At 39.5% G+C, this 21,886-nt stretch overlaps 1 protein-coding gene across 1 annotated transcript in view; it reads right to left on the minus strand.

The window, feature by feature from the left end:
• The window catches only part of LOC149257186 (uncharacterized), a 132,894-nt gene that overhangs the window by 85,068 nt on the left and 25,940 nt on the right, over positions 1-21,886 (minus strand). Inside the window, exon 3 of the mRNA XM_089413693.1 lies at positions 4,779-4,901. Coding sequence (XP_089269819.1) covers positions 4,779-4,901 — 123 coding nt within the window. The remainder of the gene's footprint in view (positions 1-4,778; positions 4,902-21,886) is intronic.

Below are 21,886 nucleotides of genomic sequence, written 5' to 3' on the forward strand. Positions count from 1 at the left end.
GTCATCCACATAGACAACCACAAACAAAATATCATCACCAGTATGCTTGATATACAGGTTTGCATCAGATGGGCTCCACTGAAAGCCATGATCTGTCAGGTACTGATCAATTTTCATGTACCAAGCCCGAGGAGCTTGTTTCAATCCATAGAGAGCTTTAGCTAATCTACACACTTTCTATTCTTGTCCGGCAACCTTGAATCCTGGAGGCTGCGTCATGTAGACTTCTTCCTGTAAGTCACCATTTAGGAAAGCACTCTTTACATCCATCTGATGAACTTTCCAATTGAATTGAGCTGCTAGGGCAAGGACAAGCCGTATGGTACTCATCTTGGTTGTAGGAGCAAAAGTCTCCTCATAGTCGATGCCTTCCTTCTGTGAGAACCCTCGAGCCACAAGACGAGCTTTATACTTGTCTAGGGTTCCGTCAGCTTTGTATTTCACTTTATACACCCATTTGCAACTGATGGGCTTTTTCCCTGCAGGAAGATCAGAAAGGGTCCACGTGTGATTCTTCTGAAGACTCTGGAATTCAACTTCCATAGCCTGTTCCCACTCAGATGTACCCTTAGCCTCTGAATAGGTTTGAGGCTCAAAAATACTGTGTAGGTTAGCCATAAGAGCAAAATTTACTGTAGACTGCTGTGTGCTCTTATGTCTAGAAGTTCTACCTTCAAGGAGCTCATCATCCCGGAGATCACCAATGGTTTTAGCCCACCATTTAGGCCGAAGAGTAGAGGAACCAATATCAGGAGGAGGTGGAGAAGGCGCAAGAACAATAGGGGCAGCAAGAGGAGGGTTATTTTCCGAAGGAAGCTCAGGTAGCGTATTATCAAACCCTGATGCTGCATCATCCCTCCCATCAGGTGGACCTACCGGAAGAAGAACACTGTGAGGCTGATCCTCAGAACACTGCTCAGAAGGAGAAGACTGAAAGAATCCTCTATCTTCATCAAATACTACTTCCTGACTGAAGCTAAGACGACCAGTGGCTATATCTATCAGCCTATAGGCCTTGTGATGATCACTGTACCCTGTCATCATGAGTTTCTGGCTTTTGGAATCCAAATTAGAGCGCTTAGCAGCTGGAATCCAAACATATGTAACTGAGCCAGCCTGAGTGGGTGATCGGTTAAGAAGATAGACAGCAGTAAATACTGCTTCAGCCCAGAATTTGTTCGGAACACTCCTGTGTTGTAACATGGAACGAGCCATTTCAACAACCGTATGGTTGCGGCGTTCGACAACACTGTTCTGCTGAGGAGTGTAGGGTGTAGTTAACTGGCGTTTGATGCCATGATTATCACAGAAGTTGGAAAAAGCAGAAGAACAAAATTCCCCCCCGTTATCTGTCCTAAGAGTCATGATATTACAGCCAGACTCTTTTTCAACTAAGGTTTTAAACTTCTGAAAGGTACTAAATGCATCAGATTTATATTTTAGAAAATACACCCACATCTTTCTACTGAAATCATCTACAATAAGCAAAAAATATTTGCAAGCAGTAATAGAAGATGTATTCATAGGACCACAAATATCAGCATGAATTAACTGGAGTACCTTAGATGCGCGCCAAGATTCTCCATCCTTGAATGAAGACCGATGTTGCTTGCCAGCTTGACAAGCGCCGCATACGCCCAACTGCTGAGTCTGAATATCAGGTAACCCTGACACAAGTCCCTCCCGAGAAAGCTAAGAGAGATACTGCATGTTTAGATGCCCATATCGCTGATGCCACAGAGTGTTGATGGGAGAAACACGCGCTTCTAGAGCCACTTCTAGAGAATCACCAGTGTCAAGAAGCCTGTATATACCATGATCCTCTAGGCCAACAGCAACTGTAAGACTAGTCTCTTTGTCAATAATGGAGCACTTGTGCGCACTGAACACTACATCAAGCTGAGGAGAGTTCCTCATTATCTAGCTGACGGACAACAGATTAATTTCCATACCAGGAACATAGTACACATTCAGGAAGATGAGTGTGCGCCCACCAGACTGGATCTGAACTGTACCTCTGCCAACCACTGTGTACTTTTCACCTCCGCCGAATACCACAGAATCACTGAAAGGTGAGAAGTCAATAAACCAGTCACGCTTGTGAGAGAAATGGCGAGATGCACCAGAGTCAATGTACCAGGCAGAAGACGGGACATGATCTGAAGACCTTTTAGCCATAAAGGCGTAAAAGGCAGATTCTGTCTGCTCGGAATGTTCTGCAACATTCGCTGTCTGATGGGGCCCTCCCTGTTTCTTTTGTTCAGAAGCAATCCTCTGTCGGCAATCTTTCTTTATGTGGCCGAACTTGTGACAGTAATTACACTGCACATTTTTCTTCCTAGCAGGATCAAAAAACTGAGAAGAACCTTTCTGCTGAAAGGACTGAGAGGACTGATATTTGGCAGCAAAAGCATTTTCTGAGGAGGCTGATGCGGCACCACTACCAAACTGTTGTTTCCAACGATCCTGCTGCATGAGTTTGGTGCATAACTCCGGAAATTTCAGATCAACATTAGTGGAGGTAATGTTGAGTGTTTCTATGAAGTGCTCATAAGATTTTGGTAGACTTTTCAGAGTGATGACTACCATATCTTCTTCCTCCATGGTGCGACCAATGGCTTCAAGCTGATCTCGAATGTCTTTAATCTTGTTGAGATGTTCCTGTAAAGACATATGTTCGTCCATCATGATGGAGAACAACTGATTCTTGAGAAAGAAAGCTCTGCTCTTGTCGGATGTCTCGTGCAGTTCCTTCAACTGTTGCCAGATCTCGGCAGCTGTCTTGCCAGAAGGAATCTGCGGTAACTGATCATCAGTCACAGAGAGCTTGAGGAGCATAACGACCTCTCGATTTCGATCATCAAACTTATCTTGATCGGTGCCAGTTGTACCAGGACGGAGCTCTTTGTTGAGAACGAGCTGGTCAAGACGCCTATATTCAAAAATGGTCAACATTCTCTGTTTCCAGATGTTATAGTTTGTGCCATTAAAGCGTTGACTGCCTTCCAACATTAGATTGGTTAGTGAAGCCATCTGTTCGTTTCCCGAGAAAGCAATAAGGAGATCCGACTAATCCGGACAGAATCTGACAAATGCTGGTATAAAAATATAACCCGAAATTGTTCTGAGAGATTTTAGAAAGAAATACCAAATGCTGCTTCTGCCACGCAGGATCGAACACTGAGAAGCACGATTTACTTTAAATAATCACTGAATAGGAATTTCTGAGGTTGCGCCACCACTTCTGGTTAATTTGAAAGTGAACAATGGCCACAAAACTAATATCTCATCGCTTGATAGCTGCCCAGCTGTACGTTCTTCTAAAAAAAAAATTCACAGCACTATAAAGAAATAATACTACGCACCATAAAAATCTGGAAATGAGGCTCGGCCTATACGCCCAAATTTCTGAAAGTCTGCGTGGCCCTCTTACTCACTGCCGGAAACTTGGTCCGAGTGTAATGAGAACGACAACTAACTCGGCCAAGAAACTGTAATTTTAAATATAAAAGAAGCCGCAGTGTAACGGCAAACTAACCTTGGAATCCACGATGAAGAGGTCGGAAAAGATAATAAGGTTAGTGGTCTTGGGGCTGGTGGCGGCTCCGTTGACCTTTGCCGCAGAGGCAAAACATATCCGGGCTCACAAGATCACACTTACGGCAGATGGGATGTGCATATATCCCAAAAGTGTTGTCACGGGGGTGACCCGGGTTCGATCCACGACAACGGCGATTTTGGTGACTCAATTGATCGTAAACATTTCAGCTGGTTGCCTCGGAATCCACAGTAAAGAAAAATTCTTCCACGAAAAAAAAATTCAGATTTCTCAAACGCTGGCCGTGTCAGAAATTCTCCGTCCCGGCATTCCTCGGACTGTAGATATGACGCTTGGATCGTTGGTCGACACCGCCGTTGTTTCGTGCAATGATCGATTGCAACTTTCGAAACCTGTGGATCTGCCCGTCAAGTAACGCTGTCTCTGCCGTCGTAAATTCCTTCCAAACGATTGATGAAGGAGCAGTCGTTGTCTCTGTCGTCACAAATTCCTTCCAAACGTCAAGGAATTCAAAGATCTATCAGCGAGCAGGAACCAAGGTCACGGAGCTGCCAAGCTCGCGTTGTTCCGATATGTAGCAACTAGATCGACTATGTTCAGGCAAAGAGCGTTCATTCCTGAAAGAAATATCCCGCGGCAACAGAATCAGAATGAATCCTTTGCAAAAAAAATCAACATACGCACGCTAAATTAATTTCCGCACGCTGATTCGTTCAATTCAACCACAATCGATCGTGTCCGGGCAGGTATTTTTATCAGTGTCCCAAATGAAAACTGAAAAAATCCTCCACAGAAGAGCAATTTCGAAATGAAGCACGGAATTTTTCAACCTATGAAAAATTATTTCGAAATAGAATACCTGTGCTCTGATACCATAATCAATGAATGAATTGAATTGATTCATGAGCAAAATGAAGCTCAATAATAATACAAAGATATTTACAGTAATAGAAACATCAAGTTTCTATTAGGAAATAGAAACAACCAGTTTCATCTAAGAAACTGCTAAAAAGATAAAAATAGCAACAGCTAATAAGAATGAGCATTAAACACTAAATAGTATTATTCTAATACTATTTATAATAAGCATAAACTAAAATAATATTTTCCTTTTACAACAGGTTAGCATTACTTCTGTATCAAAGGAAAAACAGAAACAAATAAAATCATTGTATCTTTCATCTATTTTACAATGAGGAAACACAGTTAAAGAGAATACCAGAAAGCTTCTTCTGTCAAAGAATCTGGATGCTTTTTATAAAACTTCTTGATGTATTTATCTTCTGGGAGTACAATCTTGGAGGGTCTCTCTGCAGGACGAGGAAAAACTGGAGGAGGTACCCTGCATTGTGGGTATACAAAGACAATTCCTACTTCTCAGAATCTTGACATAAGCATAACTATTTACTGAAAAGGATGATACTGACTCCAAAGTTTAGTACCTTTACTCAGAACTCAAGTTATATCAATGCCACTACTTCAAAAATAAAATATCATATGTACTTTGCAATCTCAAAAATGTGTATACCACAGTCAACTTCAGCACGTTTGTATAAACTCTAAATTTCTAAGAATATATCATCATTTATGTCTGAAGATTTTGTAGATTAAAAAATCCGAAGATTACTTTGCATGGTCTTTATTCCATAGCAGATTAACTTGCATGGAGAGAATCCAAAACATAATATAGAGCACAAGCACATGATGAAGGAAACCAAATTGGCATATATAGATGAGAGTAATCCAATCCAAGAGAGTCTAGATGCATCAGCACATGAAGGAGACCAAAATGGTATATATAAATGAAAGTAGTCCAATCTCAAAGAAAGTCTCAATAATAGGATATCTAATGATTGTTCTTCTAGTTCTCTACTTTTCATATTCTTATTTTGAACATGGTGTTATAACACTCCAAGCCACGCACGCACTAGTCTCTGAAACCCTACTCTTCCTGCCCTGATGTCCACCATGACAAGAGGGAGCTCAAACTCCCTCTCATATCTTTTGCTCAGGCTGCAGCCAGGTTCAAGGTCCTTGCAAGTGACGAGGTAGGAAAAGCTAAGCCAGATTGTGACAATCTGGCAAATGGATTTGTGAAAGGGAAGGAATCTCATCACTTGGTGGTGAAATCAGGTCTTCTGGTGAGTAAAGTTCATTGGCATATATAAATGAAAGTAGTCCACTCCAAAAGAAAGTCTTAATAATAGGGTATCTAATGATTGTTCTTCTAGTTTTCTACTTTTCATATTTTTATTTTGAACATGGTGTTATAACACTCCAAGCCACCCACGCACTAGTCTCTGAAACCCTAATCTTCCTGCCCTGATGTCCACCGTGACAAGAGAGAGCTCAAACTCCCTCTCATATCTTCTGCTCAGGCTGCAGCCAGGTTCAAGGTCCATGCTGATGAAGAGGTAGGAAAAGCTAAGCCAGATTGTAACAATCTGGCAAATGGATTTGTGAAAGGGAAGGAATCTCATCACTTAGTGATGAAATCAGGTCTTCTGCTGAGTAAAGTTCTATTTTTTGCCAATTATGCTTTGATAGGAGAATTTAGTGGGGCTTGGCCAAAATCCCTGGAGGCAGGGATAAAACTTCAATGTGTTCTACACATCCAGGGGGAGTAAATCACTTTTATTGTGGCAAAGGATTTTACTCATTTCTATTTGAGCAAAAGGAGAGAAAATAAAAGAAACAATGGATGCCCATGGTTCATGGGAGCAAATGGTTTGTACTTCAACTGTTGATCTTTGAACCTTGACCCTGAAGATGAAGTTCCCATGGACACTCCCATATGGATTTGTCTTCCTTTCCATTCATTATTACTATGGTATCACAAAACTCTTAAACAAATAGAGAACATATTGGAAAAGTATATTGACAAATTTGAAGCCAGGCAAGGTATTTATGCATATGCCCTTCTGTGCATTGGAGTGGATCTGGGAAAAGGATTTCCAGAAACCCCGGAAATGTAAATCAGGGATTGGTCCAGGTACAGAACTATACTGCAAGCTGATTCCACTTAAATGTAACTTTTGCCATGAGTATTGCCACTGTACAAGGAATTGTCCATAGAAAAATCCACCATCTGCTAAGTATCTCCATAGAAGGAAGGAGACTGTTAAAAAGCTGAAAACAGTAAAAAGAAGAATCAAAATCAAAGCCAAAAAACTCAGCAAACAACTAAAGTTGAAAGCTCATTTGCATCCCTAGAGAATGACCCCCAAGAAAAGCAAAGTGTTTCCATTCATGAAAAAGATCAAGTTCCAAAGGCAGCTCATGAAGTTTCAACGAAAGGAGGAGAGATCCGCAATGAGAATCATGTTGAGAAACCAAGTGCTAGATAGTTTAATGCTTGATTCCTCTTTCTTGATAATTACTTGTGAATGTTAGCTGTTTTCTTATTAAAATTATGTTCTCTTCATCAAGCAATTATACAAAACTTCAAAGCATAAAGATCACAAAGAGACAAAGAACAACAGAAATTAGAATCAGATCAAAATGAGATATCCAAGACCCAAGACCAAGACCAAGATTGCCACAAAGATCCAAGTCAACCCTCCTCCAATCAAGTCAAAGTCAACGCTGGTCAAAATCTCTGAAATCTGGTCAAACCATAGAAAATTTCAGTCCTGCAATAGAGGCCGAATTTCAGCCCTGTAACAGCCTCAGAAAAACCGTAGAAACTTTCCATGTGTGAGCAGAACTAGGGCAGAAAACTTGTCTTATCTCTCTCCTTTGACTTCGGCTAATTTTTCTTCTTGTTCTTGCACAGAAACTGATGTGATGTGATGAATGATGTAATGATCTTTCAAGAGGTTGAATTGTCTTGTATTTATAGCTGTCCAGGAGGGTCGAATGGCTGCCACATAGGCCGACTTGTCCAAGGAGGGCCGACTTGGTCTTGTGTTGACTCTTTGACTCAAAATAAAATTCTTTTTCTTTTCTTTACAAAATGTCCAAATGGGACTTGACTCAAATACATTTCTTTTGACTCTTAATAAATTATTTTTGACTCAATTGACTCTATAAGCATGAAGAACATGCTTTTGACCAAAAATAAAATAATAATAATGAATATAATAAATATGTCAATGAAAAAATTACATTTTATTACATTATGAAGACTGACACTAGTTACATTTTTCAACACTCCCTCTTAACTAGGGAGGTATTCATAATGACACAACAAGATACTCTCAAGTTGAAATATTCATATAAGAAAGGATCCAGATTGATAAGCATCAATGATGATTTACATCATCATAGCCAGCATTGTCAAAATAGAAAGGCCTTGACTAACAAGCTCTATCTCTCCACTAGATCAGAGCACAATGCTAGGAGGCATAAATTTGGACACCATTGCCTCTCAAGGCACATACCCCACCCAGGTGTTCCTAAGGTATGACCTCACAAGACCATTTCCTAATCCAAGGAAAAGTACGTCCTCCGGACCATTCTTTACCAAGTCCATGTATCCAACTTAGGATGTTAATCCTAGTTAACCACAATACATGACTCAAGAATGTACGTCCCTGATGCTTATCCAATCCACCATTCTCCATACCAATGTTCATGCACTAGGCTTACGATTGTTAGTCCTGGCCATAGTACGTGACACATGGAGAACACAGTGTCCACCCTCACTCCCTCTCAACCAAGGAGGAGATATCCACAAGCCCAAGCTTGTCTCTCAAATACTCAAGCTTCTTGTTAGGAAGAAACTTCGTCAATATATTTGCTATCTACTCGTCAGTGGAGATGTACTGTAGCTTCACGACTCCATCCTACACCATGCTTCGAATATAGTGATATTTGATATTAATGTGCTTTGTCCTCGCATGGAAAACTAGGTTCTCTATCAGCTTTATGCAACTTTGATTGTCACAACATATGATGGTCGAATCCAAAGGTCCTTCAAACAAATCAGTAAGCAACTTACGGAGCCAAACTGCTTCACGACTAACTTCACTAGTTGCCATATATTCAGCTTCAGCAGTACTCAACGCAACCAAGTCTTGTTTTTTGCTCATCCATGAAACCATAGCGGATCCCAAACAAAAACAGCCACCTATAGTACCTTTTCCATCTGCATCACTGCCTACCCAATCTGAATTTGTGTAGCCTAATAACTGAATCTCATTTCCTTCAACATATCTCAAACAATGATGTATGGTCCCACGGAGATATCTTAGGATGTGTTTCGCTGCTATCCAATTATCATGTCTAGGCTCCATCTGAAACTAGCTAAGAGTATTTACTGCAAAACATATATATGTCCGAGTGTTCACGATGTACATCAAAGAACCAATCAAAGGTCGATAAGATGTTGGATCAACAAAACTTGAGTCTAAACTCCTTAGCTTTTTCAAATTGGTGATCATAGGTGTTGTCATGGGTTTACTATCCATCATCCCAAATTTCTGTAGAATCTTTATCACATATTTTCCTTGACCAAGATAAATCTCGCCAAGTTTATACCAAAATTTGAGTCTGAGGTAGTGGTGCATTAGTCCAAGATCTTTCATATCAAATTTAGTTGCTAGTTCCTTCTTGCATTAATGAATACAATGTTCCACACCTGTTATCTGTTGTTTTGGGGTAGCATCGGATGTGATGTAACCACGAAAATTGGTGGAGAGGCTAAAGCACATGAGATCTCCAAGACCCAGAATTGGTTTGGGTAGAATCTAACCAATTTGGAAGATATTAAAATAATTAATATTTTTAATGGAGTCCCGAAGCCTAAACTTAGGGAAAATAAAATATTAATGTGAATTAATATAAAACTGAGTTAGAATGGTCCAAAAGTCATGTATCAAGCAAGATCTAATCTTAGTCGTTGATTAGGGACTTAATCTCGACTGTTGATGGACCAACGAGAAAAGTATAAGAAGAGGCTTGAGGGTCAGTGGGAGAACACATTGAGGGAGACCAATCAGTTCGATTTCTGGAGCTGGGTTAGCTGAGAAATAAAAACTAGTGGTCTGGAGAGCAACAAGAGGCAGCAAGTACGGAGCAGAGAGTCAGGATCAGCAACAGAAGACCAACGCAGAGGCAAGAGAGGCAAATGCAGGGCCTTTCAGGCAGACGCTGAGGCAGCAGGAGACTGCGCAGTCACTAGAGGGCCTGCGTGGGTGACGTAGAGAGGCCCAGGGCTGACGCAGACAAGTAGGGGCTGCCGCAGAGTGTCTGGGAGTCACACAAAGGTCAACCAAGCTGACACTGGGACAAGGAGAAGTGCTGGAGAATTTTTCTCTCTGTTGGGTAAGCCAGTTTGGCACTCGATTGTCCTGAAGAATTACTAGATAATAAAATCCTCCCTTGTTGCACCGGTTTTCCCACATTGGATTTTTCCGGGGACTGTTGTCCAAAATATCTATGTCAATGTGTTGATTCTTGTGCATGTGTTTGTTTCTGTATTATGGTGTGATATCTGCAGCAGAATTTATTTTAATGTTTATTGAAGGAATTTCATAAATAACTTATTGAAAATAAGTAGGCAAAGTAAATCAGATGTTGCAGTGATATAATTTTCACATTATCAGTAAGTCATCCACATAAAGTAGTATGATCACGAGCTCATTCTTTTCTACTTTGATGTAGAGATTAGGATCTGCGATACTTTTGATGAAACCAAGTCTTAATAGATAAGCATCCATTCTGGCATACCATGCTCTAGGGGCTTGTTTTAAGCCATATAGAGCCTTCTTTAACCTGCAAACATGAGTTTCTTTTCCATGCACTTCAAATCCTTGAGGTTGCTCAATGTAGACTTCTTCATCAATTGTGCCATTCAGAAAAGTTGTCTTTATGTCCATTTGATGTATATTCCATCCCATAGAAGCTACAATAGAGATGAGAGATCTAATTGTTGTGTACTTGGTTGTTGGAGCAAAAGTTTCCTCATAATCAATTCCTTCTTGTTGAGAGAATCCTCTAGCCACAAATCTTGCCTTATATTTGTCAATACTCCCATCAGCTGCATGCTTGATTTTGTACACCCACTTGGAAGTCACAATTGATTTGTCCTTTGGTCTAGGAATAATTTCCCAAACATCATTCTTCATTATTGATTGGTATTCTTCTAACATTGCATTCTTCCATACTTGATGTTCAATTGCCTTTTCGTAAGAGGTAGGTTTTGCTTCAATGAGTTTGGTCATATATGTTGCATAACTTGAATATCTCTTGGGTCTCTTGCTTTCTCTGAATGTTCCTTTTGTTGTTTCATGTCCTTCGGCTTCTTGTAGAGTTGATCTTAACGAAGTTGGTCTTTTTCAAGTTTCCAGAATGATGACATGTTGTACAGGTTTGCTTGGTCCAATTGGTTCTTCATGTTGATCAATTGTAGGTTCTGGAGGATTGTCTTGCTCTGGACTCTCTTCATTGGGAAAGATAAGTCCTTCTTCCTCCAAGTCAATGGGGATATCCTTAGACTTCTTGTATGCAACGCTTTCATCGAATGTGACATCTCTGCTTACTTCAATACAAAGTTCTTCCTTGATGTAGATTCTATATGCTTTGGATGAGGTGTTATAACCAATGAAGATTCCTTTCAAACCCACAGGGTCCAATTTCTTCCTCTTGTCCTTCGAAATATGAATGTAGACAGGACATCCAAAAATTCTGAGTTGATCAACATTAGGCTTCTTTCCAGTAAATGCTTATTTTGGGGTCATGTTGTCTAGAACTTTGTGAGGACTTCTATTTTGAATGTAGATTACTGTCATAGAGGCTTCTCCCCTTAAGAACTTTGGAAGATCTTGGTCATGTAGCATGGCTCTTACAAATTCCTCAATAGATCAATTCTTCCTTTCAGCTACACCATTTTGTTGAGGATTATAAGGGAATATTAGCTCCCTCTTGATCCCAGCTTCCTTTGAAAAGGCCACAAGTTCTTTAGATGTATATTCTCCTCCATTGTCTGATCTTAGGGTCTTGATCTTCTTTTCTGCCATATTCTCCACTTCTACCTTGAACTCTTGGAATTTTTCGAATACTTCATCTATAGACTTCAAGAAATATATCCAGGTCTTTCTGGAATGATCATCAATAAATATTACATAGTACTGATGACCACCAAGAGATTTTTTTGACATGGGCCCACAAACATCAAAGTGGATTAGGTCTAAGATTTCCTTGGATCTTGTATCACTGCCATTTTTGGTTTCTTTACATTTTTGCCAAGGGCACACCCTTCACAAACTCCTTCATGCTCTTCCTTTAATTGGGGTATACCTGTAACCATTTGATTCAAGGATGGCAATATTTTGTAATGGAGATGACCATACCTTCTATGCCATAACTCACAAGGATTAGTGTCATATAAAAGCTTGAGGTGGAGGAGTTAGAAGTATATACAACCTCCCCTCAGGAATCCCAATAGTCCTTGCATTTTCTATGCTAGCTCCCTTTGCCCAAACAATTACTTTGCCATCAATAATGCTACCATGTCTCCTTTATCTTCTAAACAAGAAATAGAAAGCAAATTCTTTTTCAAACCTGGAACATAGAGGATGTTGTCGAGATGAATGTTCCCACTGGTTTCCAGCGCTATGGAGGTAGATCCAATCCCTTGACCGAATAGCTATTTTTGTCTCCAAGTTCGACTTTATGAGAAGAGCTTCCTTTAGATAGGGTATTGAGATGTCCACGTTCACCTATCATATGCCTTGAAGCTCCACCATCGATTACCCATGTGCTTTCATCTTCAATTGAACCTGTAAGTGAAAAGTAGAGACTTACAGCCTTGATTTCTTTAGATAGAGCATAGATGAATTTGGTGATGTGTCCTTTGATGTATTAGAAGAGACTCCTTAGTGCCTTGAGACCGACCTTCATGTACCTTGCCATTGAAAAGAGAGAGAAAAGATAGTTGCTACAAGAATGTCTCCAAACTAGAGTGCCAACAAACTGTGATCTTCAGGCTTCCTTTCTTCACCTTAGCTCTGATACCATGTTGAGAAACCAAGTGCTAGATATTTTAATGCTTGATTCCTCTTTCTTGATAATTACTTATGAATGTTAGTTGTCTTCTTATTAAAATTATGTTCTCTTCATTAAGCAATTATACAAAACTTCAAAGCATAAAGATCACAAAGAGACAAAGAACACCAGAAATTAAGCTCCAAGCCAGGGCAAAACCCAACAATCCTTCTCTTATAGAATCAAATCAAAATGAGATATCCAAGACCCAAGACCAAGACCAAGACTGCCACAAAGATCCAAGTCAACCCTCCTCCAAGTCTCCTCCAATCAAGTCAAAGTCAACAAAAGTCAACATTGGTCAAAATCTCTAAAATTTGGTCTAACCATAGAAAATTCAGTCCCGCAATAGAGCCCAAATTTCAGCCCTGTAACAGCCTCAAAAAAACCATAGAAACTTCACACGTGTGAGCAAAATTAGGGCAGAAAACTCGTCTTCTCTCTCTCCTTTGACTTTCTTCTCTCTCCTTTGACTTTTGGTTGATTTTTCTTCTTGTTCTTGCACATAAATCGATGTGATGTGATGAATGAGATCTTCCAAGAGGTTGAATTGTCTTGTATTTATAGCTGTCCAGGAGGGTCAAATCACTACCACATAGGCTGACTAGTCCAAGGAGGGCCGACTTGGTCTTGTGTTGACTCTTTGACTCAAAATAAAATTATTTTTATTTTCTTTACAAAAAGTCTAAATGGGACTTGACTCAAATACATATCTTTTGACTCTTAATCAATTATTTTTGGCTCAATTGACTCTATAAGCACGAATAACATGCTTTTGACCAAAAATAAAATAACAATAATGAATGTAATAAATATGTCAATGATAAAAAATTACATTTTATTACATTATAAACACTGACACTAGTTACATTTTTCAACAAATCGGAAGGAAAATCAGTCCCATTTGATCAACATGATGGGCCTCGCCTCCAAAGGCACAACAGCACCACCTTTCCTATCCACTCAGAAGATTAATGGCCTCCCATCTTTCCTAAGGAAAGGCATATAATAAAAGGTCTTGGAAGCAAAGGGAGGAAAAGCATCTACAATAAGGCTTTGGGACTCCAAGCAACCGTCAACAAGGCTAACACCTCAAGGAAGAAGACTAAGGCACATAACCTAATAACTTATGATGATGCTCTCTTGGAACTACAGTGGCCTTGAAAATCTTGATAAAAGGAATGCACTGAATCTACTACTCAAAATGAAAAACCAACAATGATAAAAAAAATCCTTTGCATCATTAAAAAATTGAACATGGTGGCAAGCAGACTGTGGAAAGTGTTGGATAATCAAAAAGGTGGAAAGATTTTCTTTATGTTGATAATTACTTGTGATATTCATATGTTCTTATTAACTTTCTTATGTTCTTTTAGCTTAGTTTATCAAGCAATTACCAAGACTATAACATGAAGATCAAAGACACCAGATGTAGGCGGACAGCGAAGGCAAAACCCCTATCTAAGGAAAACCCAATGAACAACTCTTCCTTTAATAGTTTCACGAGATGATCCAAGACTCCTTGACCTAGACACATACTTCCTCCAATCACCAAGTCAACCCTTCCTTTATTCTGCAAATGATAACCTTCCAGCAATGACTTCGACCTAGCAGCAACAAACTTTCGACTTCCCCAACAACAGAGCTTCGATCCAACAGAAACTTCGAACTAGCAGAACTTCGACCCAACAATAACTTTGACCCAACAGCAACTTCGACCTAGCAGAATCCATAATTTCGACCTTCCCAGCAGCAGAACTTCGACCAAGTAAACAGCCCAGTAAATCCACACAAGTGAGAGAGAGATAAACCCAAAAACTTCGATCTTCCTTCTTCCAACAGATCTCCTCCTTATCTACAACTTCACATTTTTTCTTCTTCCTCTTCTTGGATATCGAACTTGTGTGAGAGTGAATCTTCCAAATGAATTGAACTACTTGTATATATACCCTTTTCTAGAGTTCGATTTACCCTCTTGTAGGCCGACTTGGTGTGGAGGTGACAAATGACTTATTTTACTCAATAATAATTCCTTTTACATGATTCAAAAGCCCAAGAAGGGTCTCTTTAAATGGACAATGACTCTAATGACTCAAGACAAAACCTAGAAGTCCTCAATGGGGACTTTGACCTAAAACATGATGACCCAAGCATGAAGCCCATGCTTTAATAAGTCATAACAATAATAATAAAATTAGTAAGTAAGCCTACTGGCGATCCTATTGGAACCTCAAATTTCCATAATAAGAAGCAAGTTCAAGTCAATCCATTAGATAGCGCTTCACTGTGAGGAAATTTCATACAAATCAGTTCTTCAATGTTTATGCTTCAAATAATTCTCTAGAAATGATAAATTGTTGGAACTCATTGATAAATTTGCTCTCCATTTCTATCTCTCAAGACAATTTTAGCAAGAGATTTCAATCTAGTCCCAGACACAAAGGAAAAAAAAAGGAGGCACCAATGTTCAAGATGCCTGTAGAGAGATGGTAGAGGATATAATATCTCAATTTGGGTTCACTTCTGTAATACTCAAAAAGAACAAAGGACAATAGCTTAAGTCGTAGCTAGCATATTTAATTGCCCCTCCACCTGGGTTCTATTCTCCATAGACATGTTATCTTATGTGGCAAAAATTTGAACATGTTGAAAATCATGACGAATAATTCCTATAAGCCCGAAGGGGCAAGAAAATTTGAATATCTCAATATTGAGATGAATAGTAGCAGTTGTTGTAATTTGATCTTGGGTCTTGCCTAGAATAGTCCTCTGAAGTTACCAATTCACCAGTTATTATAAGAAAAAATGTAATACCAAAAGTGGAAATTTACTTAGACAAACAAGAATTGGCTCAAGTTTCATAGTTGAGTGGCTTGACAGATGTTCGTTGCAAGAATATTTTCTTAATGAAGGGTTTTCTTGGGCCTCCTTCATTATCCCACAATCTATTTCCAATCAAACATATCTCCTTAAAAACTTCAAATGCTGAAAATTACGAACCTCTTAGCAAAATCCAGTTGGATTATCAGCACATTGAGGACTTTGTTTCCACTTCTTGACCAACCCCTCTTGAGATGTACAACTCGGAAGCTTATTTATGGGAATGAAAAATTAAGAGACTAGAAGAGAACATTGACGCTTGGATGAAGAAAAACATCTGAAAGACAAATGAGTTCTAGAAATTTTTGGAAGGCGAGCTACAAAAAGCTCAAGGAAAAATTAAAGAGACTTGTTCCACCTCCCAATCAATCATTATCGAAACCGGACCAGAACCAGCGGAACTATTTCATCCGACTAGTTCGATTTGAGCTTCAAAAGTAGAATAGGCCAATTTGGTACCAAACCGACCAACCTATTTCACCAAACCAGCCGATTTGGGACTGGGTCCGTGCAGTCCGTACTCGTGCAGGCCAGCTTAAAAAGTATGCCTTTTTTATTTTTTATATTTTCATTTGGTTAGCCCAATTCTAATTTTCCCCTAGGCCAACCTAATATTCAAGCCTATGGCCCTAGTATTGCTATGCAGTTCATGGTAATGTTAAATTCTTAAAGCAAAAATGACATTCTCCTTTATCTTTCATTTTCATCCTTTCACTTAAATTTTTAACATTACCATGAAATGACTCGGGATGTTTGAGAGTGGCTCCAACCTCATTTGATTTGAAGAAAGTAGAATTTTAGATCACACTCAAAATCCAGTAGACTTAACATCTTTTCGGGATTTCAGGATTGGGGGGATTGCAACATTTCCATTAGATTTTGTCATGTACAAGGGTATGGAGCTAGTATTTAATAAAGAGCACCAAGCCCTCTATGTACTTTGATGTTAGTGGCATCAATTGTCGAACTCCTCTATCATGACTCTACTAAAAATGTAACCATCACTCAAACAAATCTTGACTTGACATGCTACATTTTCTCTATCTTATTTTAATGCTTAGAGGGCTATACTAATGATGAAGATCCCAATATAGGCAATGATTTTGATGATATGTAGGTATTTGTTGTAGCATGATTTGTTTTGGATCTTAGAGGCCATCTAAAGACCATCTGTTGATGTATTGTCAATTCAAAGATGGATTGCACTCAATGCTATTTTGGTTATGTGCACCCTTACATGCTATACAAATGAGAATTTTCGCTTATTTGTGTATAAATGGTTTGGATTCATATGGAAGCACATGGATATATAAATGAGAACCGGTTCCGACCAGTTCCTAGTCCACAAGGTTTTCCGGTCCAATCATCGGTTTGGTTCCGATAACATTGCTCCCAATCATTATATGAGAGACCAACGTAAATCTCTCCAATACTCAAGTTTGAAAGGAGGATAAGGTAATTTTATTAATGTCCAACAAGTGACTATAAAAAGGTCAAAGGGACTACTAGGTACATCAAAAACAATACTCAGTGGGAGTACAAATGCAGCTCCTATAAAAACATATATATCCTCTGAGGTCAAAAACCTAGAATCTAAAAGTTATCCTCAAAGAAATGCAAAGATACAAATCTAGGAGTCCCAAAGAAGAGAGGAAGCCAAAAAGAAATGTCTCAACTAAAAGCGTTGGCAAGATGTACTCAAACCCTAAAGGAGCCACTACTTGTTGATGAGGAGGGGGCTAATCTCTGAATTTGTCCTAATAGTTGTTGTGATCTCTACTATCATCTAAGGCCGAAATAAAGAAACCCTAATCGATAATTGTCCTAATGCTCTTAACAATTTGGAGTACTAGAAGATCTAGATACAACATGTTGCCTAGAAAACCTACCCTCTAGCGAGATCTTGATAAGTGTGAAAGTGAGCACCTGCTATGAATGAAAGAGTTGTCTTGGGCACAAACTTGACACTATCACAAAGGTCTCATGGTGGGGGGTCATAGTTCCCTCAAGGTTTCATGGATTTGGAACCCAACGTGGTGTAACTGCTCTTTGTCTACCTCTTGGTGCCTCTATATGTGAGCACTAAGAAGGAGGTGATCCCCCTGGCAGTGTGCGGTGGAATGGGTGGTTTGAGCATAGACGATCAAAACCCAGAATCCTCCCTCACGTATAAAGCCAAGCACTAGTAGTCAAGGTGTTAGTGTCCTATATTATAGTAATCAAATTCAAGCTTAGTCTTTTCATTATTGTTGTCAATCAGATGATACTTTGTATTGATGTGCAAGGTTCGATCATGGAACTTTGAGTTCTTGGCCAACTTTATTGCAGAAATGCTCTCGATCAAAACAGGAGTTGAATCCACTTGTTTCTCCTACAAATCTTCCAGAATTTTCCTGAGCCATACAATTTCCTTCGTTGCTTCAGTTGTTGCCACATATTCTGCCTCAGTTGTGGAATCTACTAGAACTGATTGTTTGCATGACCTCCAGGAGAAAGCTCATGATCCAAGACTCATAACATAACTTGTAGTAGATACTCCAGTTTCTTTATCTCCATCAAAATCTGAATCAGAGTACCCAATCAAGTTGAAGTCATCCACCTATGTATATTTGAGTCAAAAGTCTTGTGTTCCCTCCAAGTACTTTAGTGTCGAGAATTCAATAGGGCAGTAAGTAGGTTAATTCTCTTAACTTGATAATTGTTTGTGTTACCTTTTTACTTATTAGCTTTGTTCCTTATTATTACAGTGTGTGATACATCAAACAGTGACCAAAACAATAAGAACAGTGACACAGTATATAGGTTGCAAGCCAAGGCCAAAACCCCTCCTCTTGAGGAGAAAACATGTAAATCTCTTCTCTTCTTATAGATTCTTCAATTGACAAATACCATGACCTAGTGACTCAAACAAATACCCTCCAAGATCAATATCAACTCAGCCTCCTCCTTTAGTGACTTCGACCTCCCACTATAGATTCTAAATTCTGGCTCACGGCAACAGAGGCTGCTTCTCTTGGAAACTTTGATCTCCCTCGAATAGCCTTCTCCTCCCTTCGCTTGTCTTTCCTTGAGTCTTAGGGCTAATGAGACGCCCTAAGAGACCTTCACTTGTCTTTCCTTCTCTTCTTCTTCCAAGAACGAACCAGAGATAGTACCAACGCAGAAACCCTAACTTCGACCTTCTCAAGAGAGAGAGATCTAGCCCAAGCACTTCAACTTCTTCATACCCTCTTCTTCGACTTCTTCTCTTCCTCTTCTTTGTACAGAATGAGATGAGTGAATGTGTCTAATGGAGGACGAGTTCCTCTCTATATATAGGCTCTTCCAAGTTCCAAGGGGTAGACGTGGCTCTTCATGTAGGCCGACTTGATCTTGGAGGTATTTTGACACTTTAAAGACAAATACTTTTTCTTTACAAGATACAATGTGCCCATAGGGTCTTCAATATATGGCAATGACTGTTTAACCTAGGACAAACCCTAGAAGCACTCAATGGGTGCTTGACGTATAAAATAAAAGAACTTGAGCATGAAACCCATGCTTCAAAAATAATTTATTTTCATTTTATTATTTACAAGAATACATTTCATACTTATGAAGACCAAACCTAGTTACACATTCTTCAACATTTAGAACTCTTTTTGCAGCATACCAATGACCCTCACAAGCTTTTGCATAAACCTGGAGAGAATTCCAACAGCAAATGAAATGTCTGATCTGGTAGTAGTCAGGTAGTTGAGACTTCCTACGAGTTGTTTGTACTTTGTTGCATCCTCAAATTCTTTTCCTTCAGTGGATGTGAGCTTTAAATTATGTTCCATTGGAGTAGTCAAAGGATTGCACTCATCCATGCCAAACTTGTTCAATAGATCTCCAATGTGTTGATTTCTGATAGCATCGGATGTGCTCTAAGCCTCAAAATTTGCAGGGAGGCTAGGACACATGTATTCCAGAATACCCAAAAATCATTTTGGGAAATTCCACCTGGAGACAATTTTATTAAAATAATTAATTTTTTAAATGGATTGCCTAAGTCTAAACTTAGGAAATTAAAATAATTAAAGGGTATTAATGAAACTGCGTGTAAATATTCTAGAAGAAGATGGAGATCGAGTCAATATGATCTGAGCCATTGGTTAGAATATAATCTGGGTCGTTGATTACTCAACTAGAAGAGTCTAAGAAGGACTTTGATGGCAATGACTCTTTAACCTAGGACAAACCCTAGAAGCACTCAATGGGTGCTTGACCTATAAAATAAAAGAACTTGAGCATGAGACCCATGCTTCAATAATAATTTCTTTTCATTTTATTATTTACAAGAATACATTTCATACTTATGAAGACCGAACCTAGTTACACATTCTTCAACATTTAGAACTCTTTTTGCAGCATACCAATGACCCTCACAAGGCTTTTGCATAAACCTGGAGAGTGGAGAGGATTCCAACAGTAAATGAAATGTCTGATCTGATAGTAGTCAGGTAGTTGAGACTTCCTACAAGTTGTTTGTACTTTGTTGCATCCTCAAATTCTTTTCCTTCAGTGGATGTGAGCATTAAATTATGTTCCATTGGAGTAGTCAAAGGATTGCACTCATCCATGCCAAACTTGTTCAATAGATCTCCAATGTGTTGATTTCTGGTAACATCGGATGTGCTCTAAGCCTCAAAATTTGTAGGGAGGCTAGGACACATGTGTTCCAGAATACCCAAAAATCATTTTGGGAAATTCCACCCGGAGACAATTTTATTAAAATAATTAATTTTTTTAATGGATTACCTAAGTCTAACTTAGGAAATTAAAATAATTAAAGGGTATTAATGAAACTGGGTGTGAATCTTCTAGAAGAAGATGGAGATCGAGTCAATATGATCTGAGCCATTGATTAGAATCTAATCTGGGCCGTTGATTACTCAACTGGAAGATTATAAGAAGGACTTCGATGGGCATTTGGAAAACACATCGAGTGAGAGATCAAAGATCGATTTTCTCAAGAGAGCAGCGCAGCAGTTGCCAAAGAGGTCATCGAGAGGATTTCTTGTAGTGAGGGGCAGGGATAGTTTTCTGGTTGCAGAGTTTCCTAATCCAGGGATACATTGCAGAGGAGGCAGAGAAAGATCCAGAAGAGGCAACGCAATTTCACGCACAGGCAGAGCAGAGCTTCAGAGGGAGTTCGAGATTCAGCTGGGAAGTCGAGTTCCAGAGCCAGAAGCCAGGGTGTGAGACCGGAGGGCCAAAGGAACGAAGTTCCAGACAGCAGAAGATCCGTGGAAGAGGTGACGCAAACCCCAGAGAGGTTGACGCAAATCTGTGTAGGCTGACACAGAGGCTGCGCAAAGCCAGCATGGGGCAAGACATCTAGGGCCTGGATCAGTATCGATTCGCCAGTGATAGTGTGAGGCATTTCTCACTAATTCTCTGCCAGTCAGATTCTCTGTATCGGATAGCTAGTAAGGCTACCAAAGATTGTATTCAAAAGCTACTGCATAATAATACAAACCCTCAGCTGCTACATCGGTTTTCCCGCATTGGGTTTGTCCGGGGACATTTGTCCAAAACCAATGGTGTCACTTGTGTGTGTTATTTCCTTTTTGCTCAGTTCTAGTTTCCGCATATTATTTAAGTTGTGAAGGTTGCAGTTGTATTTATTTTGATGTTTACCATATAATACTATAAATAACCTGATTCAATAGGAGAAATATAATAAGTTGATGCAATAATGATTCGGGGTTTCCGAATTTCACATGGTATCGAAGCACAGGGGAAAGAAGAGAGTCGAGCGTTGAAGAGGAGGAGCGAGATCGAAGTGTTGCGTAGGCAACAGATCGAATCCCCAAAAGGATTGCGCAGTCCAGGCCAGGAGGGCAAGATTCTCAAAGAAGATCCCTCTCTGAGTGAGTTGACATAGAGGTAAGATTTCCAGATTGAGATTTGTCAGTGGCAGAGGGGGCAGCGCAAAGCAGTCTTCAAGTGAGACGCAGTTTTCTGCAGCAGTTGCTGGGGCAGAAAGACGTCAAAAGAAGGAAGGAGACAATTTTTGAGGGAATTTCTTCCTCAGGGAATTCCTAGCCAAGGAATTCGATTTCTCAATTGTTGAGCAGCAGTAGAGAGGAGTTGATCTACCGTTAATTTATGGTATGTTCTATGCTTAGTGCAGTTTACTTCAATTTCTTCTTATTAGCCATTGTTTAGCAATCACATTAACATAAAGTAAAATGTTGATAGAACATTAATAGATCGACAGAAAACAAGCCAAGACAAGAGACACCAGATGTGGTGATTAGCCAGGGACAAACCCAATGTGGGGAAACCCTTTGATCAATTCTTCTATAATATTCAATAGTTCAGCAGAGAGAGAAATAGTACAAATATACAAATCTGTAATTTTATGACAATAGCAGCAAACCCTAACCAGCAAAGTCAAAGCTGGTCAAACAAGATAGAATTGACCTCCAA

Source organism: Pinus tabuliformis, chromosome 6, assembly GCF_031772625.1.
Source record: "Pinus tabuliformis cultivar Carrire ecotype Pingquan chromosome 6, CPIR1, whole genome shotgun sequence".
NCBI classification, from domain to species: Eukaryota; Viridiplantae; Streptophyta; class Pinopsida; order Pinales; family Pinaceae; genus Pinus; species Pinus tabuliformis.